This window comes from Marmota flaviventris, chromosome 17 (genome assembly GCF_047511675.1).
Source record: "Marmota flaviventris isolate mMarFla1 chromosome 17, mMarFla1.hap1, whole genome shotgun sequence".
NCBI lineage: Eukaryota > Metazoa > Chordata > Mammalia > Rodentia > Sciuridae > Marmota > Marmota flaviventris.
In genome coordinates, this window is record NC_092514.1 from 63,034,396 (window position 1) to 63,060,272 (window position 25,877).

The 25,877-nt window shown below is 42.9% G+C and overlaps 1 protein-coding gene across 2 annotated transcripts in view; it reads right to left on the minus strand.

The window, feature by feature from the left end:
* Marchf10 (membrane associated ring-CH-type finger 10) overlaps positions 1 to 25,877 on the minus strand; it is an 81,527-nt gene that overhangs the window by 38,987 nt on the left and 16,663 nt on the right. The window contains exon 3 of one of the 2 annotated variants that reach the window (XM_027946336.2): positions 10,362 to 10,536. In XM_027946336.2, the coding sequence (XP_027802137.1) occupies positions 10,362 to 10,536 (175 nt within the window). Of the gene's footprint in view, positions 1 to 10,350; positions 10,537 to 25,877 lie in introns of both variants that reach the window. The other variant, XM_027946333.2, reaches the window with a different exon arrangement.

The window sequence follows — 25,877 nt, forward strand, 5'->3', positions numbered from 1 at the left end:
AGAATAACTTATTCAGCAGCCTGCAATCCTGTGTCATTCTTATTGATTCTCTCTTCCAAGCCTTCTTTTCTAAAATCCAAAAGGCAAATAGCAATTTTTTTTATTATAATTTGTTCAACAAATACCTGTGTGCCTTTGCTATGCAATGATTGAGGGTTCACAAAGATGAGCAAGACATTTTGGTCATGACCTTAAAGGTTATGATTTAATTTGGCTGCACTGCTCACTTCTTGTCTGAGGTACCCTTTACGTCCATGGAAAGCAAGCTCTTGCAAAACGTTCTTTCTTCTCCATCTACAATCACAGTCACAAATGAGTGACCTTGACTGCATATTTTGCATACATGGATTTAAGAGTTTCAGACATTCAGCAAGCCCACCAAGTTCCTAATCATCTTACCCACATGAATGGTGAACCAAATTTCAGAACTGATCATGGAATGGTGGCAACGCTAATAGTCTGCAGGAAATCTAAGTCATATGTGCCCTAAGAGGTGAACTATAAAATTCCTCTTCAGGTAGCAGGACAAGCCCTCTGCCTTAGAAAAACAGGAAGGAGTTATGTTCAGAAGTTTCATCTCCTGGTAACCCAATATTCTGCATGTCAGTGAATTTGGAGAAGACTGCGTTTTGCTTCAGACAACGTGTAGCCCATACCCTCTTTCAGTATCTGAGCAAAGGGATGCCTCTGATAGCAAAGAAACCAAACAGCTGTTTTGATAAAGGGTATATGCTCCAGTTCTCTTGATAAGCTGGGAAACTGGAATTGATATGCAATAGATCTTAATTGGACCAGGAAAGGAAAAAAAAATGGCAGAAGTCATATATATAATCTCCCTCACAGCTGAGAACCAAGCCATCCAACTGTCTGTGCTCATTCCATGCACTTGATAATGGTTCAGTTCCCTCACACCACTGGGCCCCTACACAGACAGTTCTTGACAGACAAAATTGAAAAGAAAGAGAAAGAGGAAAATACAGTTCCTGCACCTTTATCCTTGTTCAGTGCTACCTTGACTGGCGTCCCTGGTGCTTAGGTGCTGCTGGGATTCCATGTAGGAGATCCTGCTTTGAAAAGGTGATTGCTCCCTTTGGATCATGAGAAGAATTACAGCTTAATTATAAGAGCCAGTGTTGCCTGGTGTAATAGGCAGCTTTCTATATGGCCACAAATAATAGGTCACATCTATTTGCCTATTTGAGTCTGCTGGAAATGTATGTTGTCTCACACACCCAGAGGAGATCTTAATTAAGGCTTCATTATGTACCATAAATATGTTTTATTTTGGAACGCAGGAGGTGGGATTTTTTTTTGGATTTTAGGAAATGCAATGCCTAATAAGTAGGCAGGAAAGGGAATGTCAACACTGACTGAGCCCTTTCATCTGTCCCTCCTCAGCACGGTCTGGATGGGCTTTCAGTTCCAGAGTATGTTTTCACAAGGACCCGCCTGGTGCCAGCCACCCTTTCAGGGCAGCCTCGGTGACTGCTTATTCATATGGCCACGGGTTGAGCAGACACAGAAGAGCCTGCTGGGTTTCTGGCGGTGACGTTCCAGAGAGGGCCAGACACAGGAGTTAAGAAATCAAGAGAGTCTTGAGAGATGATGGGATTTTATTGATCGTTTACTTCTTCTAGGGGAAGCTGAGCCCAAAGCAAGTGGTGGCGCTGTCCAGTCTTCCTGCTGCCCTGCATACCACACCTCCTGGTATTGTTCATGGCATTGTTCTGGCCCCTCTCCTGTCATCTGCCTTCTGGAAGCCTGATGTTCCCCTCTCCCTGACTCCTCTGGGCTGCGTGCCTTGCCAGCGGCGACTTACCATATGAGGTAAATCTTACTGGGCCTTCTGGGGCCCGACACGCACAGCACAGGTGTCTCGGATGGAGTTGGGCAGGAGACAGGGAAGTAGCAGAGGGATGAGGGAGACCCAGGTGTGGGGCTTGAGGTGGTGGGAGTGTAAGTCGAGTAGGTGGGAGGGAGAGCCGGAGGAGTGGAAGAGGAAGAGCACTGGGCTGTTGGGGAGGCTGGTGGCACTAGTGGCAGGAGGAGGCAGCAGTAATTGGTATTGGGCTGCATGGTGGGAGAGAAAGCAAAGACGGAGCAGTAAGGGGAATATTCAACACAGAACAGGGGGTGCTCGCTGCTGTCACCTGCATAAAAGAAAAAGAGCAATCAGGAAGCAGCACCCGCCGGTGGGAAAGGACATTTAAAAAGTCTGAGAATGAATCAAAACTCAAAAATGGTTCTTCGGGGGTAGGAGTGGGGCCTCCAGGTGTCGCAGGCACAGCAGGCCTGGCTCCTGCCCAGGAGCCTCCTCGCCTAGATCTGAGTCACCCAGGAGTTAACCAAGGGAAGTGGCATCACCTTCACACCCCTTTCCGGCCAATAGTCTTGGGCAGACCTGGCAGATGTAGGGAAGTTATTCCCCCAGCAAGTTCCCGAAACATCCTGAGGCAGCCATGTGAAAGGCGCGGTCCTCCCTCGTCCCCCACAGCCAGTCTAACAAGCTGTTCTGGCGGCAGCAGATGGTGGCCTGCAGGGCCTCACTGCCTTCAGGCACTCGCCCCCGGGCTCCAGCTGCCCCCCGCAGGAGGTTGTGGTCATGCCCTGATCTGGCCTTTCTGCTCCAGAGGGGAAGCTTGGGGAAAGAGAAAGCTGCAGAGAGACCCTGGTGGGATCACGGGAGGGGGAGGAATCGAGGAGGGACAGGCAGGTGGACCAGAGAGGTGTCCAAGTGAAATCAATGACTTCAACACTAACCTCACGCTCTACCTGCCAACTTCTCTGGAGGCAGAACGCGGGCGCCTGATGGAGTCATGATTCAGAGCAACTCCCTCATGCCTGCCCCTAGCCAGCTTGGTCACCTTGAGTCCACCGCTTACCTTCTCAGAACCTGTTTCCTCATCTGCAAAATGAGGCGGGTGTTTTCTCTGGCCTCGCTTCTCCTAGGCTGGTGCTTAGACGAGCAGCCATGAACGTCACCTGGGAGCTTCTTAGAAATGCAGAATCTCAGCCCCCCCCCCCCAAACCTACTGTGTCAGAACCTGCATTTTAACAAGGTGTTTCCCATGAACATTAAAGTTTAAGAAGCAAAGCTCTGAGACAGCTGCCCAAACCTCTGGGATGAGCATCTTTGTAGGGCTCCTTCAAAACAGTTTTGCAGAGTCCTGCATGGGAGATTCGATTGCTACTATGGTTAGGATCAGTGCCCTCCAAAGATCCATGTGTTAGAGGTTTGATCCCCAGGTTGACGTAGATAGGTCATTGAGGATGTGTCCACAAAGGGGGTTGTGGGTCCCTGGTCACCTTCCTCTTTCTCTCTTTCACTTTCTAGCCATGAAGTGAGCTTTCTCGCTTCACCACAGGCCCGAAGCAAATCTGTCTACCCCAATCTTGCACTGGAACCTACAAAACTCTGAACAAATATAACCCTTTTCTCCTTATAAGTTAATTATTTCAGGTATTTTGTTAGAGTGTCCTGAAGCTAACTAACACAGAAACTCTGGCTCCGGGATGGAAACAGGAATTTGTGTTTCAGTGAAGCACCTCCTTGGTGACTCTTATTCAGTAGAGAAGTTTGGGAAATGCTGCAGTTAAAATCAGCTTTGATTCTAAAATGAATGGCTGAAATCATTGTAGCCATCCAGTTGAAAACTATTACATGAAGTGGAGGGTCTCAGTCCAATGGAAGGACTCAGGAGTGTCTCTGCCATAGATTCAAGCAGATATAATCTACTTTTCCTTCCTACCTGTCTCCCAGAGTGGTTTACTTCTCAGTCATTTTTCTCTCTGGGCGGTTGTCTTCCTCTATTCTTCCTTTAACTGTTCTTTCCTCCCAAATCTCCTCTGTCACCTGTCTTCTGGCTCCACCCACTCTCACAGGGGAGGAGGCACTCTTGCCATTTCAACCCCCTCTGACTCGCTGAGGCCCTTGGATTCCCTCAAGTGGCAGGAGTGCCCTGATGAACAGCAGACAGGGGACCCGGCATTTCTACCCTCTATCCTTCTTGCTTCTCAAAGACAACACCACAGAAGGGGGCCCACCCTCTTCTTGCTTCCTCAGCCTTGGCAAAGGCAGCCTCCACTGGCTTACTTTTCTGGGTCAGATCCCTGAGATCTCTTTGATTCCTCCTTTTTTTCCCTGATTCCAACTTCCAAGTCACGAGGTTCTGCTAGGCTTCCTTCCTTAACCATCCCTCAAGCCCATGCCCTCTTCTCTATTCTCTCTGCTCTCATTTCTCCCCGGGTCGACTGCAAGGCTGGTCTGGTCTCTTGCAGTCTGGGTCTGGCTGCCCTCACCTTCCCAACTGGTCCCTGCTCCTTGCTATGGCCAGAATCAACATGAAAAATCTGGTCTGGGAGCTGGGGATATAGCTCCGTTGGTAGAGTGCTTGCCTCGCTGGCACAAGGCCCTGGGTTCAATCCCCAGCACTACAAGAAAAGAAAAAAAATCCGGTGTGACTGTATCACTTCCCTGCATAGTCCCCTTTGATAACCAATGCTCCATTGCCTTCAGCATGACATTCAAGGACCTTGGGGACCTGGTCCTATAGAGCCTAAACTTTATATTCTACACTTCCTAATTTGCAGCCTGACTCTATCTATACCAGAGCTTTTCAAACTCACAGGTGCATGTGAATATCCCTGAGATCTTATTAGGTGCAGATTCCTAGTCAGCAAGCCTGGTTGGGGCCTCAGGTTGTGTTTTATTTGTTTGTTTATTCATTTATTGGTACCAGGCATTTAACTCAGGGGTACTTTACCATGAGCCACCTCCCAAGCCCTTTTTATTTTTTAAATTTTGAGACAGGGTCTCAATAAGTTGCCAAGGGCCTTGCTAAGTTGCTGAGGCTGGTCTTTAACTTGTGATCCTTCTGTTTCAGCCTCCCAAATCACTGGGATTGCAGATGTGCGCCACTGTGCCTGGCTTCTGGTTTGCATTTCTAATAAGCTCTCAGGTGATGCTTCTGCTACTGGTCTGGGGTTGTGTGGAGACCCAAGACCCTAGACTATTTGTAGCTCCTTGATGTCTGTCTATCCATCTCTCTCTCCTCTAGGCCTTTGCAAGCTCAGCACCTCCTGCTGGGCACAACTTCCTTGCTCTCCTCGCCTGGTTAGATCTCATCCTTCAGGAGTCTCACCTTGTTCACTCCTTCCCACAGGTTCTCAGGACTTACCTTGGTCAGGGCAAGCACTGCACTGTTTGCCCTGTTGGTGTCCTGGCCGCCCAGGGTCTGTGTGTTTTATCCCCAGAGCCCAGCAGTGAATGAAGGACCAAGTGAATGAGTGATGAGTGGAAAATCCAATTTGCCCTGGTATCATGCACCCTGGGATGGGGAACTGGAGGTGGGGAGCAGCTGAGTGGACCTGTTAACCTCCCCATAGGTACTGAGTAAATGCATGCCTTCTTCTTCAGTGATCAAATACTTTAAGGTTTTTTTATAACTAAGTTATAACACTCTCACATCTCAAACTACTTTGCCCAAGCCTAGCAGGTGGTGTTGGGAGCAGGCTTTGGAAGCAGTGGAAGGACTAGGGCGGGTGGGGGGTTCTACCTTTACCAAAGGCTGATACCCAGGGTCTTAATCTTCTATCTGCCTGGTGAAGTAGCAACACTGTAACTCCATTTTACTGATGAGGAGACTGAGTTGGGAAGTTGCCAGCTCACATTTATAAGGCTATAAAGTGGTAGAGCCAGGATTCTGAGCCAAGATTTCACATTCTGGGCTCCGTGATACCTCCCAGCCCCTCTGTCTCAGAAGCATTTGTAAAAAGGGATTGAGAATCATGAATTTCTGTAAAAAAAATGATTCTCTGTTCTCTCATTTATATTGTTTTGTTGTTTCTGACTTGGGCAGATAGCTTGGACTGTTGTTGGACACCAGTTTGACTTGCTGGGAAACCCATTCATCTTGGCCTTTCAGAGAAAATCTTCAATAGAATTTATTTGCAAGGCAAATTATGAAGATTTCAGGATTTGCCCTCAAATTCCTCTCCCAGGCTGCTCTTTAAATATTTCCCAATCCAAAAGAGACCGCAGTTATTTTAGATTTCTATCTTTTAAAACCCGAATTCACCACTCTCGCTTAGTTTTACAAGAACATGTCTTCAAGATAAGCTACAGTGAGGCAGGATAGGTCTCTCACTCCGCCTGCAAATCTGAATCTGGTTAATGACTGACATTGAACTCAATAATCAGTGAGGATGATTTCAGAACACTTGGCTTTGTTTTAAAGGGCAAGATTTTGGAAGCAGCCTCCCAGGACTCCATCCAGATCCATTTTCCTGAAACATAACTGGGGGTTTCTGCCCAGGCTCCAGGTGAGAGCAGAGAGCAGGAGAGGGCACACTGGCTTCCCATGTGCCTGGCCCTGGGGTCAAGAGCACTGCAGGACTCCAGGAGCCAGAACCCCACAGCACAACGGCCTTTGGATGCCTCTTCCTGTCCTGGAAGGGAAAGAGGAGGCCCCTTTCCAACCCAGGCTGGGGCTGGCAAAGGTCTTCAGAGCAGGAGGGAGTTGGAGACCACCATAGCCTCCCGATCATCCCTGTACCCCTGCATTTGCTGAGCCTGCTGACGGCTCTGCAGCTCGCCAGCCCACATAGAAGCCTGAAATACATGCAACTCTGCGAGGCGTATTTCTCACCCACACCAGTGTTCACTGTGGTTGTGAAGGATCCTGCGTCAGCTACACATCAGACCCAAGTGGGTCTTGACACACTGCCTGAATTTTCCATGTCCTCTTTGGAGACAAAGCATATCTTTGGCTTGGTGAATAACTCCTGATTATTGGTCTTTTTCCATTTTGTGTTATGCTTTGGAAACTCAAAAAGTGTAGTCAAAGTATGTGTACCTGCATTTATGTCAGAGATTTTTAAAAAATACACCTCTGATTTTTGTGAAGAGAAAAAAATAGGGGGGTGGGGTGGGGATAAGCTTTAGACAAGGAAAATAATGTTTTTCTGTACCAAGTGCTGCTTTCACATGGGAGGTATCATAATGCTATAATTTATGTAGTGGTTACAGTGTTGTGTGCTATTCTAATGGCTGAGTGTGCTTATCACTGACTCTTCCTGGCAATCCCAGCAGATGGGATCTCTTTTTATCCCTTCTCCATTTCACAGATGATGAAACTGAGGCACTGAGAAATTACTTGCCAAAAAGTACACAGCAAACATGACATGGGGACCAGAAGGTATCCAAGTATTTAAAAAAAAAATACTGAGGATTGAACTCCAAGCCCTTTTAAATTTTTTGAATACATACACATATATGATTTTTTTGCCATTTTTTTACTAGTACATTATAGTTGTATGTAATAGTGAGATTTGTTGTTAACATATTTGTACGTGCACACAATAAAATAATCTAATTTGGCCAATATCATTCCCCAGTATTAACACTTTCCTTCCCCTTCTGCCTCCCTCTGGTCCCTTTCCTCTACTCCACTGATCTCCCTTCACTTTGCATGAGATCTGCCCCTTTCTTTTTCCTTTCTAGCCCCCACATCTGAGAGAAAACACAGGACCTTTGACTTTCTGAGTTTGGCTCATTTCACTTAACATAATGTTCTCAAGTTCCATCCATTTTCCTGTATATGACATAGTTTTCATTTTTCTTTATGGCTGAATAAAACTTCATTGTGTATATATACCACATTTTCTTTATCCATTCATTTATTGATGGACATGTAGGCTGGTTCCATAGTTTGGCTATTGTGAATTGTGCTGCTATAAACATGGATATGCATGTATACAGTAGGCTGACTTTAATTCTGCCCCCAATTTTTTTATTTTGAGATAGGTCTTGCTAAGTTTCTGAGGCTGACCTCAAACTTGCAATCCTCCTTTCTTAGCTCTAGAGTCAATGGGCTTACAAGTATGCACCACCACCCATCCAGCATTTTAATTAATTAATAAGCATTTTAATTCCAAAGTATTTGCCCATCAACCACTCACCCTGCCGCACAGAGGGAGATAACAAGGAGCATCACAAGTCAACTTATCCAGAAACAGTTCCAGGGAACCATAAACTTAACTTAAACGTGTGACCTCCAATGGACACAAGTGTGAAGAACAGTAAGAATCTGGTGCCTTCTTGGTTATGAATCTGTTTGTGGAGGGCACTCAATGGGCCTGAGTTGCTAGTAGTGATTTCAGGGGTTCTAGAGGGCATGGATTATCATCACAGGTTTATGGTAAGGCAAGCCACACTCCCCAGCTACACTCTTCTTATTTGGGAAGAATCTGGCCTCACACAGTATGGAAGGACAGCTGGCCTGTTAAGTAGATGTCACAAAGGGATTTCACTGTGTTTGATGCTTCAGGTCTGAACTGGAAAGAAGGTTTGGCCTTGCACTGCCAAACTGGGGTGATTCCCGAAATGCCTTAAGAAAAATATTTTTATATGGAAATGAAGAAAAGCAGGCAACTGCATTCAACTAGTGGATCAGCTCAATGTCCAGATAATTCAGGAAACAACTCCTCTTTTTCTGCAACAGCAGAGCATTCACTTCAATTGTCTGCATCGTCACCACGCCCAGCTTAATTTTTCCTGAACAGACTCAGCTTAAATTCTTGCCACAGTAGTGGGCTCTCATTTCCTACGCTAACTGGGAACTCCAAGGGTGGGTCCACACGAGTTAAAGGAATGGACGAGTGGATCGGAACACACTAGCACTTTGCTTTTAGGCAGCTTCTTGATCAATGCAGATCACTGCACACCTGATTTGGCACTGCCATCAATCTCTAGGACTGCTGTGCTGGACAGGCAGCTGGTTCCTGTCTAGCGCATGACTACCGGGTCTTGGATATAGGCTCAGGCCGTGATATGACAGTGAAGCTGGCAGTTTGTAAATACTTCTACTATAAGTGACATTCCTCATTTGATGAAAAAGATGTCTTTTTGCCAATTTGGCTCTCTTGCTTAAACCTTGATGTTTTTCAGTCTGGTAATTCTTCAAATTTGATTTTTCATAGAATGGAAGGTGAATTAATTCACTCTTTTTGTCAGTGCTGTAAGTTCCATATGGAGTTTGCTCAATCTGAAAAAACATCTGTATTAATCAGACACACTAAATCATCAAGTGGGCCTCAGCAGTTCCTTTTAATGTTTTCACTCCCAAGATGACAAAGCAACAGCTACCAGTTTTTAGTAAGAAGGCAAAAAAGTCAAATTGAATGAGTGGAGTCCATATTATTTAAACTTACACTCAAAATTTTGCAATTAAGATATACTCAATTCAATAAATTATAACTTGTATTTTGAAATATTTGCAGCATGACCTCCTCTACTTTATTTTGGCCTTAAGACAGTTGAATTCAGAGCCTAAAGTCTTTAAAGTGAGAAATTAACTGTGGTGTTACTTTTCCCTGATTAAATAAGGAGCAAGAGATGTGGCTTTGCCTGAAAGTACATTGTTATAGAAGTTGAGTTGAGGGCTGGGGGTACAGCTAGGTGGTAGAGTACGTGCTCTGGGTTTGATCCCCAGCACCACAAAAAGAAAAAAAAAAGTCAATTTGGTTTTTACTTCATTATAGCAATAAAATGTGGGTGGTTAATCTGAGTGAAAGCTGACATTTTCTAAAAAATGCATTAAGATTTAACTGGACGGGTGGTTGCATGACAGAAGCTATTTAGGATTAGGAAGTAGCTGTGATTTGGATTTTAATGAATTGCAGTTATTTACGAATTCTTCAGCAGTTAGTTTGGATTCCTTCCCAGAAGGCAGAACTCTCTGCCTAGTTACCCCAACTTATACTGGTTCCCAGAGGGTTCAAGTTTGTCCTATAGATGTTGGCTTTGATGGGAATGAGCCTGAGGGACTCTAATCTTCCCGTTGATTTTAGCACTCCTAGTGCAAAGACCAGTCCGTGATTTGAATCACAGCTAAAGAGTGAATTATTTACCAAACTGCACAAAAAGGAAGGATTTATCAAGTTCCTTTGCTCCCAGAGAGGACAAACACAGGACTGGAGGACTTTATTAGTTTCCCTTTCAGCTATAAATTATGCCATTTGGATGCTTTTGAAAGCTCCTCTGGCCTCAGTCATAACTTAATACCTGGGACCAAATGCCTTTATCCCCCCAAGAAGGGTATAAAGGCAGCAATTCTGGGGACTGCCACACCAAGCAGATAATTGGCTTGAGAAAAGGGCAAGAAGACAGTTTGTTCTGCATAAGTCATGCCTCTTTGACCTGATGGTCACTGCGGAATTTACCATGTGTACAGGATCATTCCCCAAATTGGAATTAGTCACTTGGAAAACACCAGGTTTAACCAATACCACTAATTTGATTGTTGTCATCGTGAAGGCAGGGATTTTTAGATGCTGTGAATTTCAATAAACCAGCCACTCACCTGAAGGGGATTTAGTGGTTTCTGATGATTTCTCAGGTTTCCTTGGAGTCATGGTACTCTTATGTTTTTGCTTGACTGATGTTTGGTCAATTGCTGGAAGTTTGGATTCACACTTAACCCCGCATATCTTGCTAGATGCTCTGGATTCAGCTACAGAATCATCCTCACCAGAACTCTATTGAAAATGAAAGATGTCTGAGTATCAGTGGCCAAGTAGGTCACCTTTGCTAGGTAAAGAAAAAAGAAATGAGGTGAATGTAGGGACCCCCTCCAGCAACGATGCTGAAGCATCTTCCCGTGTTCAATGAGCCCTTTTGTGAGGTTTTTTTCCTTTTTTTTTTTAATGGAATGAGAGTATCAACTTAGAAATAATGGCAAAGTTAATGAGGTTATTTTGTAAAATATTATGAAAAGAAAGAATTCGAGTCTGTTTTGCAACACATCCTGAAAAGAATGCATTTAATAATTCAATGACCAATAAGTAGCTCATGTTAAAAGCTACTATACAAGGAGAGAAAGAAACAAACAAACAGTGCTTTTAAAATTTCTTGAAGTTTGTTATTTGAACTACTTTGGGGGTGGGTGAGGGAAGATGTTCTTTATGTTAATCATATACTTGACGCGGAAAGGAAATCGCGATAGTGTGGTGGAGACTGATTAAATCAAGCCTCCGTTTCAATATTCTGCATTATTGGATGCAGCCTAAGACAGATGAATCTTAAAAAAGTCTCCTCCTTGTCAGTCTTCTATAAAGAAGTCAGCATAAATCTATGCGTGGATAAATCGTGATTCCTGCGGTGTCAGAATATCTCAACACAGCCTGGCAGATGCGATAAAAATTATCCAGGCGTTCAACGGTTTTATACTTTGCCACATTTATACCCACCAAAGAAATGATGGAAAGAATATAAGTGACTATCAAAAACCTGATATTCCAGGGTGATTTAAGTACAGCCTTATGACTTTAGGACCTGGTATTAGCACTGTTTGATGGGCCAGATGCTGTGCACCAGACAAAATCACAAGGGTTCACTCCACCCCCAACTCTAAGGGTGTTCCCCTACATTGCCCATTAGTCCAGTACTGGAAAGCCCTCTGTAAGTGTGGACTTTTGCAGACACAGGCTGCTAAATGAATGTCCCCGGCACCTCCCCAGCGGCTGCAATTTGTATTGATCTTGCTCATTGTCCTCGTGGACAGTCGCGGCATTTTCATTTCACAGGCTCCTGACTCAGGAAAATATTCCAAATAGCTTTGAATTATTGGGTGCAACACAAGACAAACTAAACTCTAAAAAGCCCTCTACTTGTCAGTCTTCCATATGGAAGTCTCTATAAATCCACAGGTAGACAGATCATTATATTTCAAGACAATAAATCATGTTTTTAAATTTAGTGTTTGGATACAGCCTTCAGACAAATAATTATTGTGACTCCATGTATTTTCAGAAAACACACCACCCTCAGATAAAGGGACAGGAAGAGAACAAGACATAATGAATGGATTGTTTTCTGCCTTTTTCCTTTTTGATTGTGTGACTTTAATAGAAATCCTTGAGAACTATTCTGACATGTCTAAGATGAAACATTAGGGTCATTTCTGAGCATGAGATGAGTTCTCTATTCTCAGAAAAGGAAGTGTGGGCAAATTTTAGTTATGATGCCTAAGACTGTCATTGTAAGCGGGTGATGGAAGCCACAGTGCCTGGATTTGGGTCCCAAGCAGAGCAGCAGTGAATATGGGGCAGAATTTCTCCAACACATTTCCCACCCGAACAGCTTGCTTTACTTTAGATGGTCAGGCAGTCTGCTCACCCAGAGGCCTGCACTTCAACCTTTTCTTTCCAGTGGCCAGAAAGGCAGGGCTCCAGGCTAAGAATTTCAACTCCTGCACTAGAGCATCAGGAACAGGAGTCTGCTTGAGTGAGTGGATCCATCCCCATCACCCCCAGCCAGGGCTGGGATTTTTGGCCTGCCCCCAGGCAATGGGGAATTGGGAGGGGTTGGCAAAGAGCCTCTTTATTGGGTGTGTGTTAAGCCTGTGTTTATTCTTCCTTCACCCATTCATTACCTGGAGCCTCCAGAGCACTAAAGAGGTAAAAGAGGGCGTGGCCAATCAAACCAAGCCTGTCAGGGGAGGATGTGCACCTGTTTTCTGTGCACATCCTCCGCCTTCCTGGTTCCAACCACCCTTACTTCCAGGTGGTAATCATTCTTAAGACTCCAGAAATTGCCACCGGAAGTGTGTGATTTGGTCAGATGGAGACAGGAGTCACAGTAGCGAGACCACTAATACTTAGGAATGCACTAATGGATCGTTTGAGGCCTGCCTCATTGAGCAATCTTAAGCAAGGCATTTCAGCTTCTTCTGTCGTCGCTCATGTCCTCGGCCCTCTATCCTTTGGTGAAAACCCACTGTGCTATCTGGGGAGGATGATCCTTGGGTGGGAGAAGTTGTAGTAAACTCATTCCAGCAATAAAATGTGGTATTTAAAACCCAGGCACCTAGCTTCTTAGGAGCGAATCCCACCTTTGGAACATAATAATTGTGTGACTAGTTTTTTTTGTTTTTTCTTCCAAGTCTGATTTTCTCACGTGTGAACAATAATATCTACCTACCTTTTTGTGGTTTCATGAGGATTAACTGAGATAAGATATGCATATAGCACTATGTAATATAACACAGTAAGGGCCATGTAACTGTTGGCTTTTATAATTAGTTATTCACATCCAGCCACCCTTAAAATTAACAAGCTAATTACTAAATACTAACCACCCACGGGTGAAACCAAAGCCAAAGACTTCAGTGAAAAATCCTATTGGAGTTTGCCTCTTCCAAAGAGAGATGGACAGAGAGGTGGGTCAGTTCCTCCACAGCACTCTTGTTTTTCTCTACAGGCCATATATTTATTATAGTCATAAACAGCCAGTTGAAATTCCTTCAGTCTTAAGAAAATATGGTGCATTTTTTTTCAGACAGTAAAGCTCTAAGAGCAAACATTTAATAATATTTAGAAATTATCAAACAAGCAATAATTAAACTTTTTGACTTAAAGTTGATTTTTAAAACCTGTATTTTCCTCTTATAATTTTGAAAATTACAGTTTTCACTTCTTCTCCATATGTTCCTGAGTTGAAATGTCACATGGAGGTGGAGGCAGCAGCACATTGCTATTTCTTTGCGGGGAAGAAAACCAGCTCTATCATTCAGAGTCAAAGCCTAAAACAACGACAACAACAACAAACCCCACCAAATGACAAGTTACAACAAAAACCCAACCTATTAATACATGAATATGTTTAATATTGATAATTTGATAAAAACCTTCATAAAACCATGTTAACTAAAATAATTTATTGATTCAATCCATCCAATTTTTTTCTGGAGTATTGTTATTTTTGTATTTAAGTCTTTCCAAAGATCCCTTACTTTCCCTTCTGGTATGATACATAATAAAGGAAATACATTATTTTGCCCAGGGCTCAGCTCTCTCTCAAAAGTTCAGAGAGCGGGGATGCTAGGTTGTGGCTCACAGTACAGTGCTTGCCTAGCACGTGGGAGGCGCTGGGTTCCATCCTCAGCACTACATAAAAATAAATATAAAGTTATTTTTTAAAAAAAACTTCAGAGAAAGCCAGGTGCAATGGCACACATCTGTAATCCCAGTGGCTTGGGAGGCTGAGGCAGGAGGATTTCAAGTTCAAAGCCAGCCTCAGCAAAAGTGAGGCACTAAGCAACTCAGTGAGACCTTGTGTCTAAATAAAATACAAAACAGGGCTGGGGATGTGGCTCAGTGGTCGAGTGTCCCTGAGTTCAATCCCCAGTACCACCCCCCACCCAAAAGAAAGTTCAGAGAAAGCTGGGGGTGATGGTGCACACCTGTAATGATGGGGCACAGTGGGCGCGAGGCTGAGGCAGGAGGATCACTAGTTCAAAGCCAGCCTCAGCAACTTAGCAAGGCCCTAAGCAATTTAATGAGAATCTGTCTCTAAATAAAATATTTTAAAAAGGGCTGGGTGTGGTTCAATGGTTAAGCGACCCTGGGTTCAATCCCTGGTTAGCTGCCCCCCCCAAAAAAAAAAAGTTCGGAGAGACTTTTAATGGAAAAAGAAGAGGTGTGATTAAGGGACCAGGCAGCAGGAGAGGACTTGGATACGCTGTGATGGTTCAAGTGAGATCTCCTGGAGGGTGGAGAAACAAGGACAGGGGAGTGGGATGCATCTCCTTGGGAATGTGAGGAGCTTTAAAAACTGGGACGTGGCAATATTGAGTGTGAAAGCGTAAGGTGACGATGAACAAGGCTGATCAGAGGATGGGTAGACTGGAGGAGGCGGGGACAGAAAAGACTTGAAGTTATTTTCCAACTCTCTTTGGTGGTTCCTTTCCAAGACCCAGGAAATTGGTTCTGGGCTGGCACGCCCGCTGCCGCCCTCCCCAGGTGTGTGGCTGAGCGCTGACAGACTGACGTGTTTGAAACCCACTTTTGCCGGGTGTCAGCGATGGAAGGCTGAGCTGAGTGGATCATACGATGCAGGGTGGATCAGGGCACGACTGATGAAGAAGAGGGAAGAGGCTAAGGGTAGTGTTAGGCTGGAGCCAGGGAAAGATTGTGTGTTTATTACATTTGAAATAAACTTAGTCCCATGGGATTGTGAAGACCGTGATCAAGGAAGTAAACTTCGGCAGTCAAACTGGGACATGAGACCATGTGACTAGCATTGACTAGGGACCATGTGTGCAAATGAGTATCTTCAGAGTGCTGTCCCCAAAGCCCACATTCAAATTGTGCTGCAAACATAAAAATTGCCTTAGGGAATTAAGGCTAGGATGCATAAATGGCACTCTGGTTAGGATGGATACCTTTACATATCAAAGAAGTTTATATAAAGCATGTTCTACATGGAGCAGTATTGTACATGGAGTGGTTTTAGCACCAAGCAAGTTAAACTTTCTCTTGTCCAGAAAAAAAGTCTAAGAGCAGCAAAAGCCTTCCCATGTTTTGAGGACATTTAGAGGTCACTAGAACTGTAAAATGGAACAATAACAAATAAGAGCAATCAATAGCTTTTTTTTTTTTCCTTCCGGCTTGGGTCTTCCCCCACCTGAGTCCAAATTAAGCTTATTTGTCTTTCCACCTAAGGATGTGGCTGCCAGGGGAGGCTGGTCAATACAGGGTCAACTTGAAAGCTCTTGCTCTTCATTTTGCCACAAGATGCTTTTTGGAGGCAGCTGGGCTGCCGTAGACATAACCATCATGGCATCAGGTTCTCTAGAGAACTCTCTCCTGCTTGCACACTTCTGATTCGCATGCTAGAAGGTTGGAATGATTCATCTGGGGCTCTCTCCTGAGTGGCCTCAGTGATTAAAATCTCCCTAACATTTGGTCACCATTGGGTCTGCTCTTGAAAGTGGAGTATGTGTGGGACTTTAGAACTTGCTTTGCAATTACTATTCATCCCACTATGGAACGCCCAGAGGCAGTGAACTACAGAAATAGCAAGCATGACATACTTTCTGATGCCTGTTAGGTATTTCCTATAATGTACATTAACCATTGGCATGTTGAAGAAGCCACAGTTGACACGGGTACATGCTTTGGGTTTCTCAATACTGGGGACACTTGTGTTCATTGTTCTCCAGATGTCCTAGGAATGGGTTCTGTGTGGTGGGCAGTGGGTAAAGAAGAGTATGTGGGCAGAAAATGGTTGGATTTTAAACATTTGAGCACTAAAAGCTAGTGCTTAGTACCACATCAAAATTTCCCCGGAGTTGGGTATTTTTCAGATATGGTTTTGCTAATATGTATGTTCCCTTCATCTTTATTTGAATTTATAGTCTCCTTTTAAGCTGAGAGGAGACTCTGAGCAACATGAAGGGTTTGGCCTTCCAGTGAAGGTCATCCTTGAAAATGCTGCCAACTCAAAATAAGAGGTCGTGAAACATGGGAGGCAACGAGAAGCACCATATACACCTGCTACGTCTTCAGCTGAGCACCAGGCACTTGCAGGAACATAGAAACCAGAAGCATAAGCTGGGAGACCCAAGTGTAATGCCTTACAAGCCAAACGCAAAACCACACTGAATTAAGTGATAAACTGGGTCAATCCAATGCTCAAGCTATTGAAATGCCTGAGAAAAGATGAGAAGTCAAGAGAGGTTGATGGTATGTGCTGGGAAGTGAAGCATGAGCAGAAACCAGCGATGCCGGAGGTACATGTGAGCCATGTGAACATGGAGTGGAATCACACTGTGACTCCTGGTCAGTCAGTCCAGGGGCCAGAGTAGAGGGGGTGGAGGGAGGGTCTGCTTGCCGGGAGCTCTGAGAATCAATGTGACAGTGAATCAAGTCCATCTAAAGGTTTCTGAGTGAAAAAAAAAATTGCTTAAAGTGGAACCTTAATTTGCTTCTTTTGGAGGAAGAAAACAAAGCATCCTGCAAATTTGCCAGTGAAATAGTCTCTCTGTTGTTTCTTTTCTTTATATATATATATATATATATATATATATATATATATATATATATATATATATATATATATATATATTTGGGCATAATACCTTTATTTTATTTATTTATATATGGTGCTAAGGATCGAACCCAGCACCTCACAAGTGCTAGGAAACGCTCTACTGCTGAGCCACAACCCCAGCCCCATCTCTCTGTTGTTTCAATGGTTTATTTTTTCCATACTTTTTTTTTTTTAAAAAAAAACCTTTGTTTTACTTGTTTATTTTTATGTGGTGCTGAGGATTGAACCCAGGGCCTCACACATGCTAGGTGAACACTTTACCGCTGAGCCACAACTCCAGCCCCTTTCCCATACTTTCTTATTGGTGCATTATAGTTGTAGATGATGATGGGATTTGTTGTTACGTGTTTGCACATGCACATAATACAACCATCTAATTTGGCCAGTACCATTCCCCAGTGCCCTCCTCCCTCTCCCTGATCCCTTTCCTCTACTGATCTCCCTTTGATTTTCATGAGATCTGCTCCCTCTTCTTTTTTTTCTTCCTCTCTAGCTTCCAATCTGAGAGAAAACATAGGACCCTCGAATTTCTGAGTTTGACTTATTTTGCTTAATGTAATTTTCTCTAGTTCCATCCATTTTCCTGCAAATGTCATAATTTCATTCTTCTTTATGGCTGAATAAAACTCCTGATGTATATTTTCCACATTTTTCTTTATCCATTCATTTATTGATGGACATGTAGGCTGGTTCCATAGTTTGGCTACTGTGAATTGTGCTGCTATAAACATGGGTAGGCATGTATTGCCATAGTTCAATGATTTATTTTTTAAAAATCTATTTTTTTTCTTTGTTACCAATGAAATGCATGCTTATAGCAGAAAATTAGAGACAAGCATTAAAAAAAGAAAATTAAGCTGGGGGAAATGGCACATGCCTGTAATCCCAGTGACTTGGGAGGCTGAGACAGGAGGATTCCAAGTTCAAGGCCAGCCTCTGCAATTTAGCAATACCCTGTTTCAAAATAAAAAAAATTAAAAAGGGCCAAGGATGTAGCTCAGTGGTAAAGCACCCTGAGTTCAAGCTCTAGTATCACAATACACCCCAGAAAAGAAAAGAAAGAATATTAAAACACTCAAAAATCTTTTGACCTTGAAATAAAAACTGCAAACGGGTTGGTCTGTATTCTTTAAGACATTTTTTATGACCATGAAGGAGACTACTAGCTTTCTATTGAAATCCCTGCTAAAGCTGCAGGAGTCAAAGCTGCAATGTGGCTGCCCACCTAGCACTGAATTTTTCAGCCTCTTGTGCAGCAGGGCCTCAGGAGGAAGGTCTCACTAGGGGAGCATGGGCGGAAGAGATGTGAGCAGTCTACTTCAGAGAAAATCTCTGGTCTTGGACCTCTGCCTGCCCCCTTCCTGTGAGCTGGAATGGCAGTTTGGAAAGTCACATTCTGAAGACAGCAGCCTCAGTCCCTGGAAGTCTCCATAGAGAAGAGCAGCCTGCCGAGGTCATCCAACCAGGACTGTCATATGCAAGAAATAAACTTCCGTCTTGACTGAGCCAGTGCATTTTTAGTCTCTTTGTTACAGCAGCCAACATTACCTTAACGTGTACTATTATGCGTAGGTATAAAGATGATTTTTTCTTACAAAACAAAATTGCGCCACACATACTGCTTCACTTAGCAATACATTGCAGCAATAGACACCTTTCTATACTTTTTTTCACCCATATTGAGAATTTTCAAATCTATAGAGAAGTTGAAAAAATAGTTTAAATAACCACATTTTTTTTACCTTGTCAATTTGCTCTCTCTCTCTCTCTTTCCTATTCTTTCTCTGAATAATTTCAAAGTGGCCATATTCCAATATACTTTGGCCCTAAATACTTCAGCATGCATTTGCCTACAAAGTCACAATACCATTATCTTACCGAAGAAACTTTAATAGTTTCATAATATTACCTAATATACAGAGCATATTCAAACCCAATTGTCCCCAAGATATCTTTTTTAGCATGCAGTTATTATATCCCTTTCGTCTTCTAATCTAGAATTGTTCTCTGCCCTTTGTTCTTTTTCAGGATTTTTACCATCTAACCAGCTGCCACACAAAATATCTTATGTCCTGAATTTGTTGCCTCTTAATGAAATTCAGGTTAATAATTTTGCATATGAATATTTTATAGATGATGTGGTGTCTTTCTTTTTTTTTTTTAATTTTTGTACCAGAGATTGAACTCAAGGGGTACTTAACCACTGAGCCATAACCCCAGCCCTTTTGAATATCTTATTTAGAGACAGGGCCTTGCTGAGTTGCTAAGGCCCCTGGCTAAGCTACTGAGGGTGGCTTTGAATGCTCAATCCTCCTGCCTCAGCCTCCCGAGCTGCTGGGTTTACAGGCATATGCCACCATGCCAGGCTAGTGTCTTTCTTTGGACAATCACATTGGCAGCCACACTGCTCAGTGGTCCTAATGTTGCTAATGCTGTTTGGGCTCCAGGATAAGGTCAGGATTCTCTAGAACATCCTCCAGTGTAGCCAGCAAGTTGTCTGTGGGTTGATTCTTTGACACTTGCTGAATGGCCTATTTCCAAACAGTTTCTTACCCAATGACTTGAGCATCTTTTGATGTGCTTTGCACTAGGGCAGCCAATGATGATTTTCTAATTCTACGTCTCTTCTACACTTACTAGCTGGCATCCTTCTCTAAAGAAGTTCATTTCCTTCTCCTTTTCCTCTTATTAATTAATTAATTAATTAATAGTGTGGTCTCAAGGATATGCTTCATTTGACTAGCTCATCAAATTTTTTGTTGCTTAGGTTGTGCTAAAACCTAAGGTGAGAGTCTGTTGAAGGTAGCTTTTAGCAAGTCTTTGAGTACTTCTTTGTTTTCTGGTACAATAAAATACCATAGTCTGGGGCTGGGGTTGTGGCTCAGCAGTAGAGCACTTGCCTTGCACCTGTGAGGCATTGGGTTTGATCCTTAGCACCACACAAAAATAAATAAACAAAATAAAGGTATTGTGTCCACTAAAAATATATATATACATCATAGTCTGTCTTGTACTTTATGTGCCTCAGACCTAGAGTCAGTTATTTCTCAAGTTCTGCTTCCTTCTAGTTGAAAGCATTAGGTGTGTTCATTGCCATCGGAGAGGCACTATTTCTAGATCCTTCCACTGGAATGAATTAGAAATATGTATTTAACAAATTATGAATCCACAGCAATATTTCTAATTAAAATTTAACACTACAAGGCTTTCCATTACTTCTGTATTTGTATCTCTTTCATATTTAAAATCTTTACTCCTTAATTATATTTATGTTTATTCGTTTGTTTTACCCTGCAGTAAACATGAAACAATTTCAGAATTATAATGCAAATATGACTGTAGGAATAAATCTGCTAAGTAAGTTTTATTAGTTCTTTGAAGTTCTCTTTGTCTTTAGAATATATTCCTCCTTGTATGAATATCATAATTCTTTTGTTGGTTCCTTCCAACTCTTTGTTATGATAAATACTGTTATGAAGAATATCATTGTAAATTTCAATATATCTCTAGTTATGTCTTTAAGTCTCCAAAGTGGGGATTATATCACTAGATTAAAAGCATCACAAAGATTTGAAATTTTTTTTCTAAATCATCCTCCAAAAATATTGTATCAATTTACATTTAAGATGTATATGAGAATATCAGTTTCTATACAACTTTTCTGTTATCTTTAAAAAAAAAACTTTGTCATGTTTGGAGATGATCGTAATTAAAATTTATTAAACAGATTCGTTCATTTATCTAATTTATTTAAAATGTATATTCTACCTATTTCTAAGAGATGACATAAAGTTGACCTCAAAGAAAATGGCTTTTAAGAACAGAAGGAGAAAAGGCATAAGTCTGTGGTGAAAATACTCAGAACAGTGGTCATCTCCGAGTGGGGACAGGGCATAGCTGGATGGGAGGGGCAGGAATGATCTTCAGAGAGTAGTGGGAACTTGATAGGTGGGGGTTGGTTAGCATGCACATGCATGGTCAGAACTCACCAAGCATTACTCTTTAAGATGTGAATGATTCACTGCAAGTAATTTTTTTTTAACCTCTAAAACAAAACCCGAAAAAACAAAATGAATAATCAAAACCGCAAAACCCATAAACAAACAGGCAACTCTGGTTAATGATGTCCTTGCTGAAGTGTTTAGGGCTGCAGAGTACAGTGGCTTACTATGAAACACACCAAAATACAAGATGGATGAATGGATGAATGGATGGATGGATGTGGAATAAAGCCAATATAGCAAAATGCCAATAATTAATATAGAAACTGGCTGCTAGGTATATAGTTACTGTACAATTCTTTCAATTTTTCTGTGTGTCTGCAGGCTTTCACTGTAAAATTCTGGGGGAAAATGGAACAGAAATATAGATATATAGATATTAGAGATGTAGGATAAACTAGATGCCTTGTGGGAACACTACCAGCATGTGGCTGGGTTATTCAAAAGAATGGTGAAGACATATAGTCCATAATAAACATTTATTACATTAGATTAAAAATTTGTTCCCTTCATGGTATCATGTGGCAACAAGAAACCAACAATCAATACAGGAGTCAATATAAGATAAATTTTGATGCATGCTCAAGACTCTGGGGTTGATTCCCAGCACCACCAAAATCAAAGATAAATTTGAAAGTGGTCTTACACTTGGTGCTTTAGGCTGTTGCACAGAAAAGGAACCTCTCCAAGGAGAAGGCAATGTGTTTTAATCAGCTTCGTTGTCACTGTGACCAAAAGATCTGCCAAGAACAATTAGAGGAGGAAACACTTATTTTACCTCACAGTTTCCGAGGTCTCAGTCCATAGATGGCTGCTCCAAAACTCTGGGCAAAAGGTGAGGCAGAACATCATGGCGCAAGGGTGTGGCAGAGGGAAGTGGCTCAGGACATGGCCACCAGGAAGCAGAGAGAGTGCTCCATTCACCAGGGACAAAATATAAACCCCAAAGACATGCCCCCAGGGACCTGCCTCCTCTAGCCACACCTCAACTGCCTATAGTTACCACCTGTTAATCCATATCAGCTAAACTATAATACAATATAACTTCTCACACTGGGGACGAGAGAATGTGAGTAAAAACAAGATCTTACCCTTTAAGGGCTATATTCTGTGAGTGGAGGTAGATTAAATAATTATTAAATAAGCATAAAATTCCAAGAGTCATAAGTGAAAGGGGGAAAAAAAGAAAATACACAAGACCATGGGAGGAGGGTCCTAATCTAGTTGGGGCAGGGGAGGTTAGGGAAAACCTTCCTGAGGAAGGGACCTCAGCTGAGATCTGAGGCACAGTGAGGAGGCAGGGTGAGGGCTGCAGGAAGCATCTAGAACATAAGAGGATACCAAGCCCGGGTGCTGAGGGAGCACTGTGGAGGGCCCGGGCCCACAGCGCCCTGCTGGTTGCATGATGAGTTTTGGTCCTGGTTCTGAAAGCCACAGAATGGGGCTTCAGCAAGCAAATGAGGTGTAGTGAGCTCCACTTGTTCTCACGGCTGTGCCTGTGGTATGGGAAGGAGACGTGGGGCAGGAGTCAAGCGTGAGGGTTACAATTAGGTTACAATTTACATAATCTAATCTAACCACTGCGGTCACCAAGGGAGCTGGTGCTGCTGGGAAAGATACAGATGGATCAAAAAGACATTGGGAAAGCAAAATTGATAGGAGTTGGTGATGAACCAGAGGGAAGGTGGAGAGGAAATGTCAGATTCCAATGATGCTACATAGAAGGAAGGATGAAGGGTCATGGTGGGAACTTTAGACCTGGGCCTGCTGAGTTTGAGGTGTCTTTGAGGCACCCCAGTAGATATAGAAACAATTAGATCTGGAGATCAAAAATGAACTTTAGGTTGGAAATACAGATTTGGGAAGCACTGGTCATTAACATCTTGACTTTGGCAGTTAAACGTTTATGAGATAACTAGAATACACAGCTTCTTAGGGAAGAAAAGCCTTTGCCATGAAACTGGATGGCAAAAAACAAACAAAAAAATCATATCTTTCTAAAGTTCCACTAACCTGTACCTGAAATCTAAGCAGATCTCTCATCTATGAATGCAGGCAACAAACCACACAAGTAGTATTAGCAGGACCTGTGATTTTTGTCACCAATCACAGATATTTTCGCATCTCATTAAATTCATTGCAGATGTCTCAAAATACCCTTTACGCCCATCACTTGTTATTTAAAGTGTTAATAAGGAAGCACACATATTACTGAATCACAAATTTCTAAAAATATTTTGATGACTATTTCAATAAAAGTGGTTTCCTTTGAAAGCCCGTGTATCTTATTTTATACATTTGGAAATATTATTCTGAGAAAGGGATGCACTCGCGGCCAAGAGGTTTGTGGCACAAAAATAGCCTAAGACCCCTGGTGTAGAGTGGAAGAGAACCGAGCCTCGAGGAATCCCAGGATTCGGAGCCAGCTGGAGGAGGATGAGAAGCAGAGATGAGAGACCGCCTCCAGAGATGAGGGAGGAAGCCAGGGGGAGAGCGGCTTTGCAGATGCTCAGGGGGCAGCATGTGGAGGAGGCAGCAGCCAGCAGAGTCCAAAGCTGCCCCAAGGTCAAGCGCGGTGAGGACGGAAAGAGATCTGCAGCATTCAGGGATGTGGAAGTGGCTCGAGGAAGAGCCATTTCTGTGGAATGAGGAGTGTGAAGCCAGATTGGAGTGGGCTGGGGCGTGAGTAGGAGGTGGGGAAGTGGAGTCAGGCAGTGTAAATGATTCTTCTGGGAACTTTGGCTGTGAAAAAGAAATAAGTGGAGGGGAGTGTGGGATAAGGAAGGGCTGTTCTGTTCTCTCTATCTCTCTCTCTCTCTTTTTTTTTTTTTTGGTGAGAGGCCTTAGATTACGATTACGTGCTGATGGGAACACTCTGGTAACAAGTTGGAGGTACAGGCGGGGAAGGGAGGGACTAAGTAAGGTCCTGAGAAGGGCAAGAGGGTGGATCCTGACACAGGTACAGAGGTTGATTTTAGAATCTGGGTATATGGTGTGGGGTGGAAGAGAAAAGGGATTGAAGACTAGGGAGAAGGAAGGAGGTTTGAGGTGGAAGAGAGTTGGGTAGAGTAACTGGGCAGCATTGAGGAGAGTTCCAGGAGGTTGGTGGCTGTAACCTTTCAGTGACACCATTATTCAAAAAGTGGAGTGATTTTTCTTGAGCAATAGCCAGTGACCAGAATATAGGCCCAGAGCCTGGATATGCAGAGCTTGACGACAGGTGTGAAAAAAGACAAATGAATAAATAGTTACAAAGAGGTAAAGAATTATAGTAGAGGATAGGAAAGGCAGCAGAACACAACAGACACTAGTATGGCAATATGTAAATCAATGGATGTGTAACTGATGTAATTCTGCAATCTGTACATGGGGCAAAAATGGGAGTTCATAACCCACTTGAATCAAAGTGTGAAATATGATATATCAAGAAATTTGTAATGTTTTGAACAACCAACAATAAAAAATTAAAAAAAAAAGAGGTAAAGAATTATGCAAAGAATTCAAACCTAAATTACAGAATTTAGGTTGCTTAGAAAGGAGATACCAGTACAGAGCAGGGTGATCATAGGGCAAAGGGAGAAGAATCCCAATGGAACAGAGATTCCCAAGAGGTCAAAGATGTCACACTAGAAGTGATGGATTCGCAGAGCTGGGAAGTCTAGAGAGCAGTAATGACAGGATCATTTGGGAGTGACATCAGAGGTCAGGGATGTGCCTTGGGGATAGGTGCAGCAGAACAGAATGGAGCAGGGCTCTTGAGAAGCATCAGGAACTGAGGAGCCAGGGTGTGGCTGGGTTATCCAGGTGGTTGCTGAAGTCGGCAAGGAAATCAGGAGATGGGGTGGACAGAGACTGAACTGCTCACCAGAGCCTTTCATTGAATAAAGGAGAGTGGCCAGGAGACTAATGGGGGTGAACAATGGGGGAAGGCCTTGGAGTGAAACAGCATAAACCAACAGAGCAAGGGGAGCCATGGTTTGGGAGCAGCACTGGGGAGCAAGGACTCCCTCCTGCTTCCTGGTGGGGTTGCTGGAGTGGCAAGGAGAGCGCCCCCTGGAGGACAGTTAGGTAGGAACATCATCAGTGAAGAGGCAGCCTTCCCTATGGCAAGGAGTCACAGGGAAGCTCTGGAAAGAGGGCTGACACACATTTCCTGCTGCAGGGAGACTGGACGCTGGCCATTCCCAGATGAGCCTTGATTTAGGCCCTCTTCCTTCCTCCTGGAAAATCCTCCCTGCCTCAGCTCCCCACCTCATACCCAACTCCCCAGATCTTGACCATGAGTTAGGATCAGCTTAAAATCTGCAGGCATTTATTTATATAACATCTTAGTTTACCAACTCTAAACTACCCTAGGGCGAGGCATGGTTTATTCATTACTATATCCCCATAGTACCCAACACAGTGGCTTATACACAGTGATTTATAATTTTTGCATTTTATTTTTTAATTTTGCTTTATTTTTAATTAATAATTGCATTATAAATTTTAATGAATAAAGCAATATAAAACACTGTTTTAGGATGAAATGCCAGGTGTTATAAAATATATTTAGTGCAGGTATGCACCTGAATATTATTATCTCGTAATTGAAACATTTTTAAGTTTTGATATCTGAGTTTTAATTGGTTTTTAACAAGTTTTTTGGTTTTAGAGATTAATTGGAACCATTTTTTAAAAGTACGTAATTTTAATAAAATGTAGTAAACTTGAAATATATGCTATTACATACAAAGAAAAAAAAGATATTTTATCATAATCTTCTCTCATGCAATTTCTGAGCTGCTAAGTCTAATTGACACAGGGAGCTCTTTGGGTCAGAGGCCACCAATTCTTGGCACCAACATTTTCACTGAACAGGGATCACAACTGGTGTTGGTATCAACTCAGCCACATGGCAGAATCACCCTGGTGGAAGGAAGCGGTTGTCTTATCTGTTGAAAGAGGCAGGACACCTTTCTGGAACCAATCACAATTTAAACTGA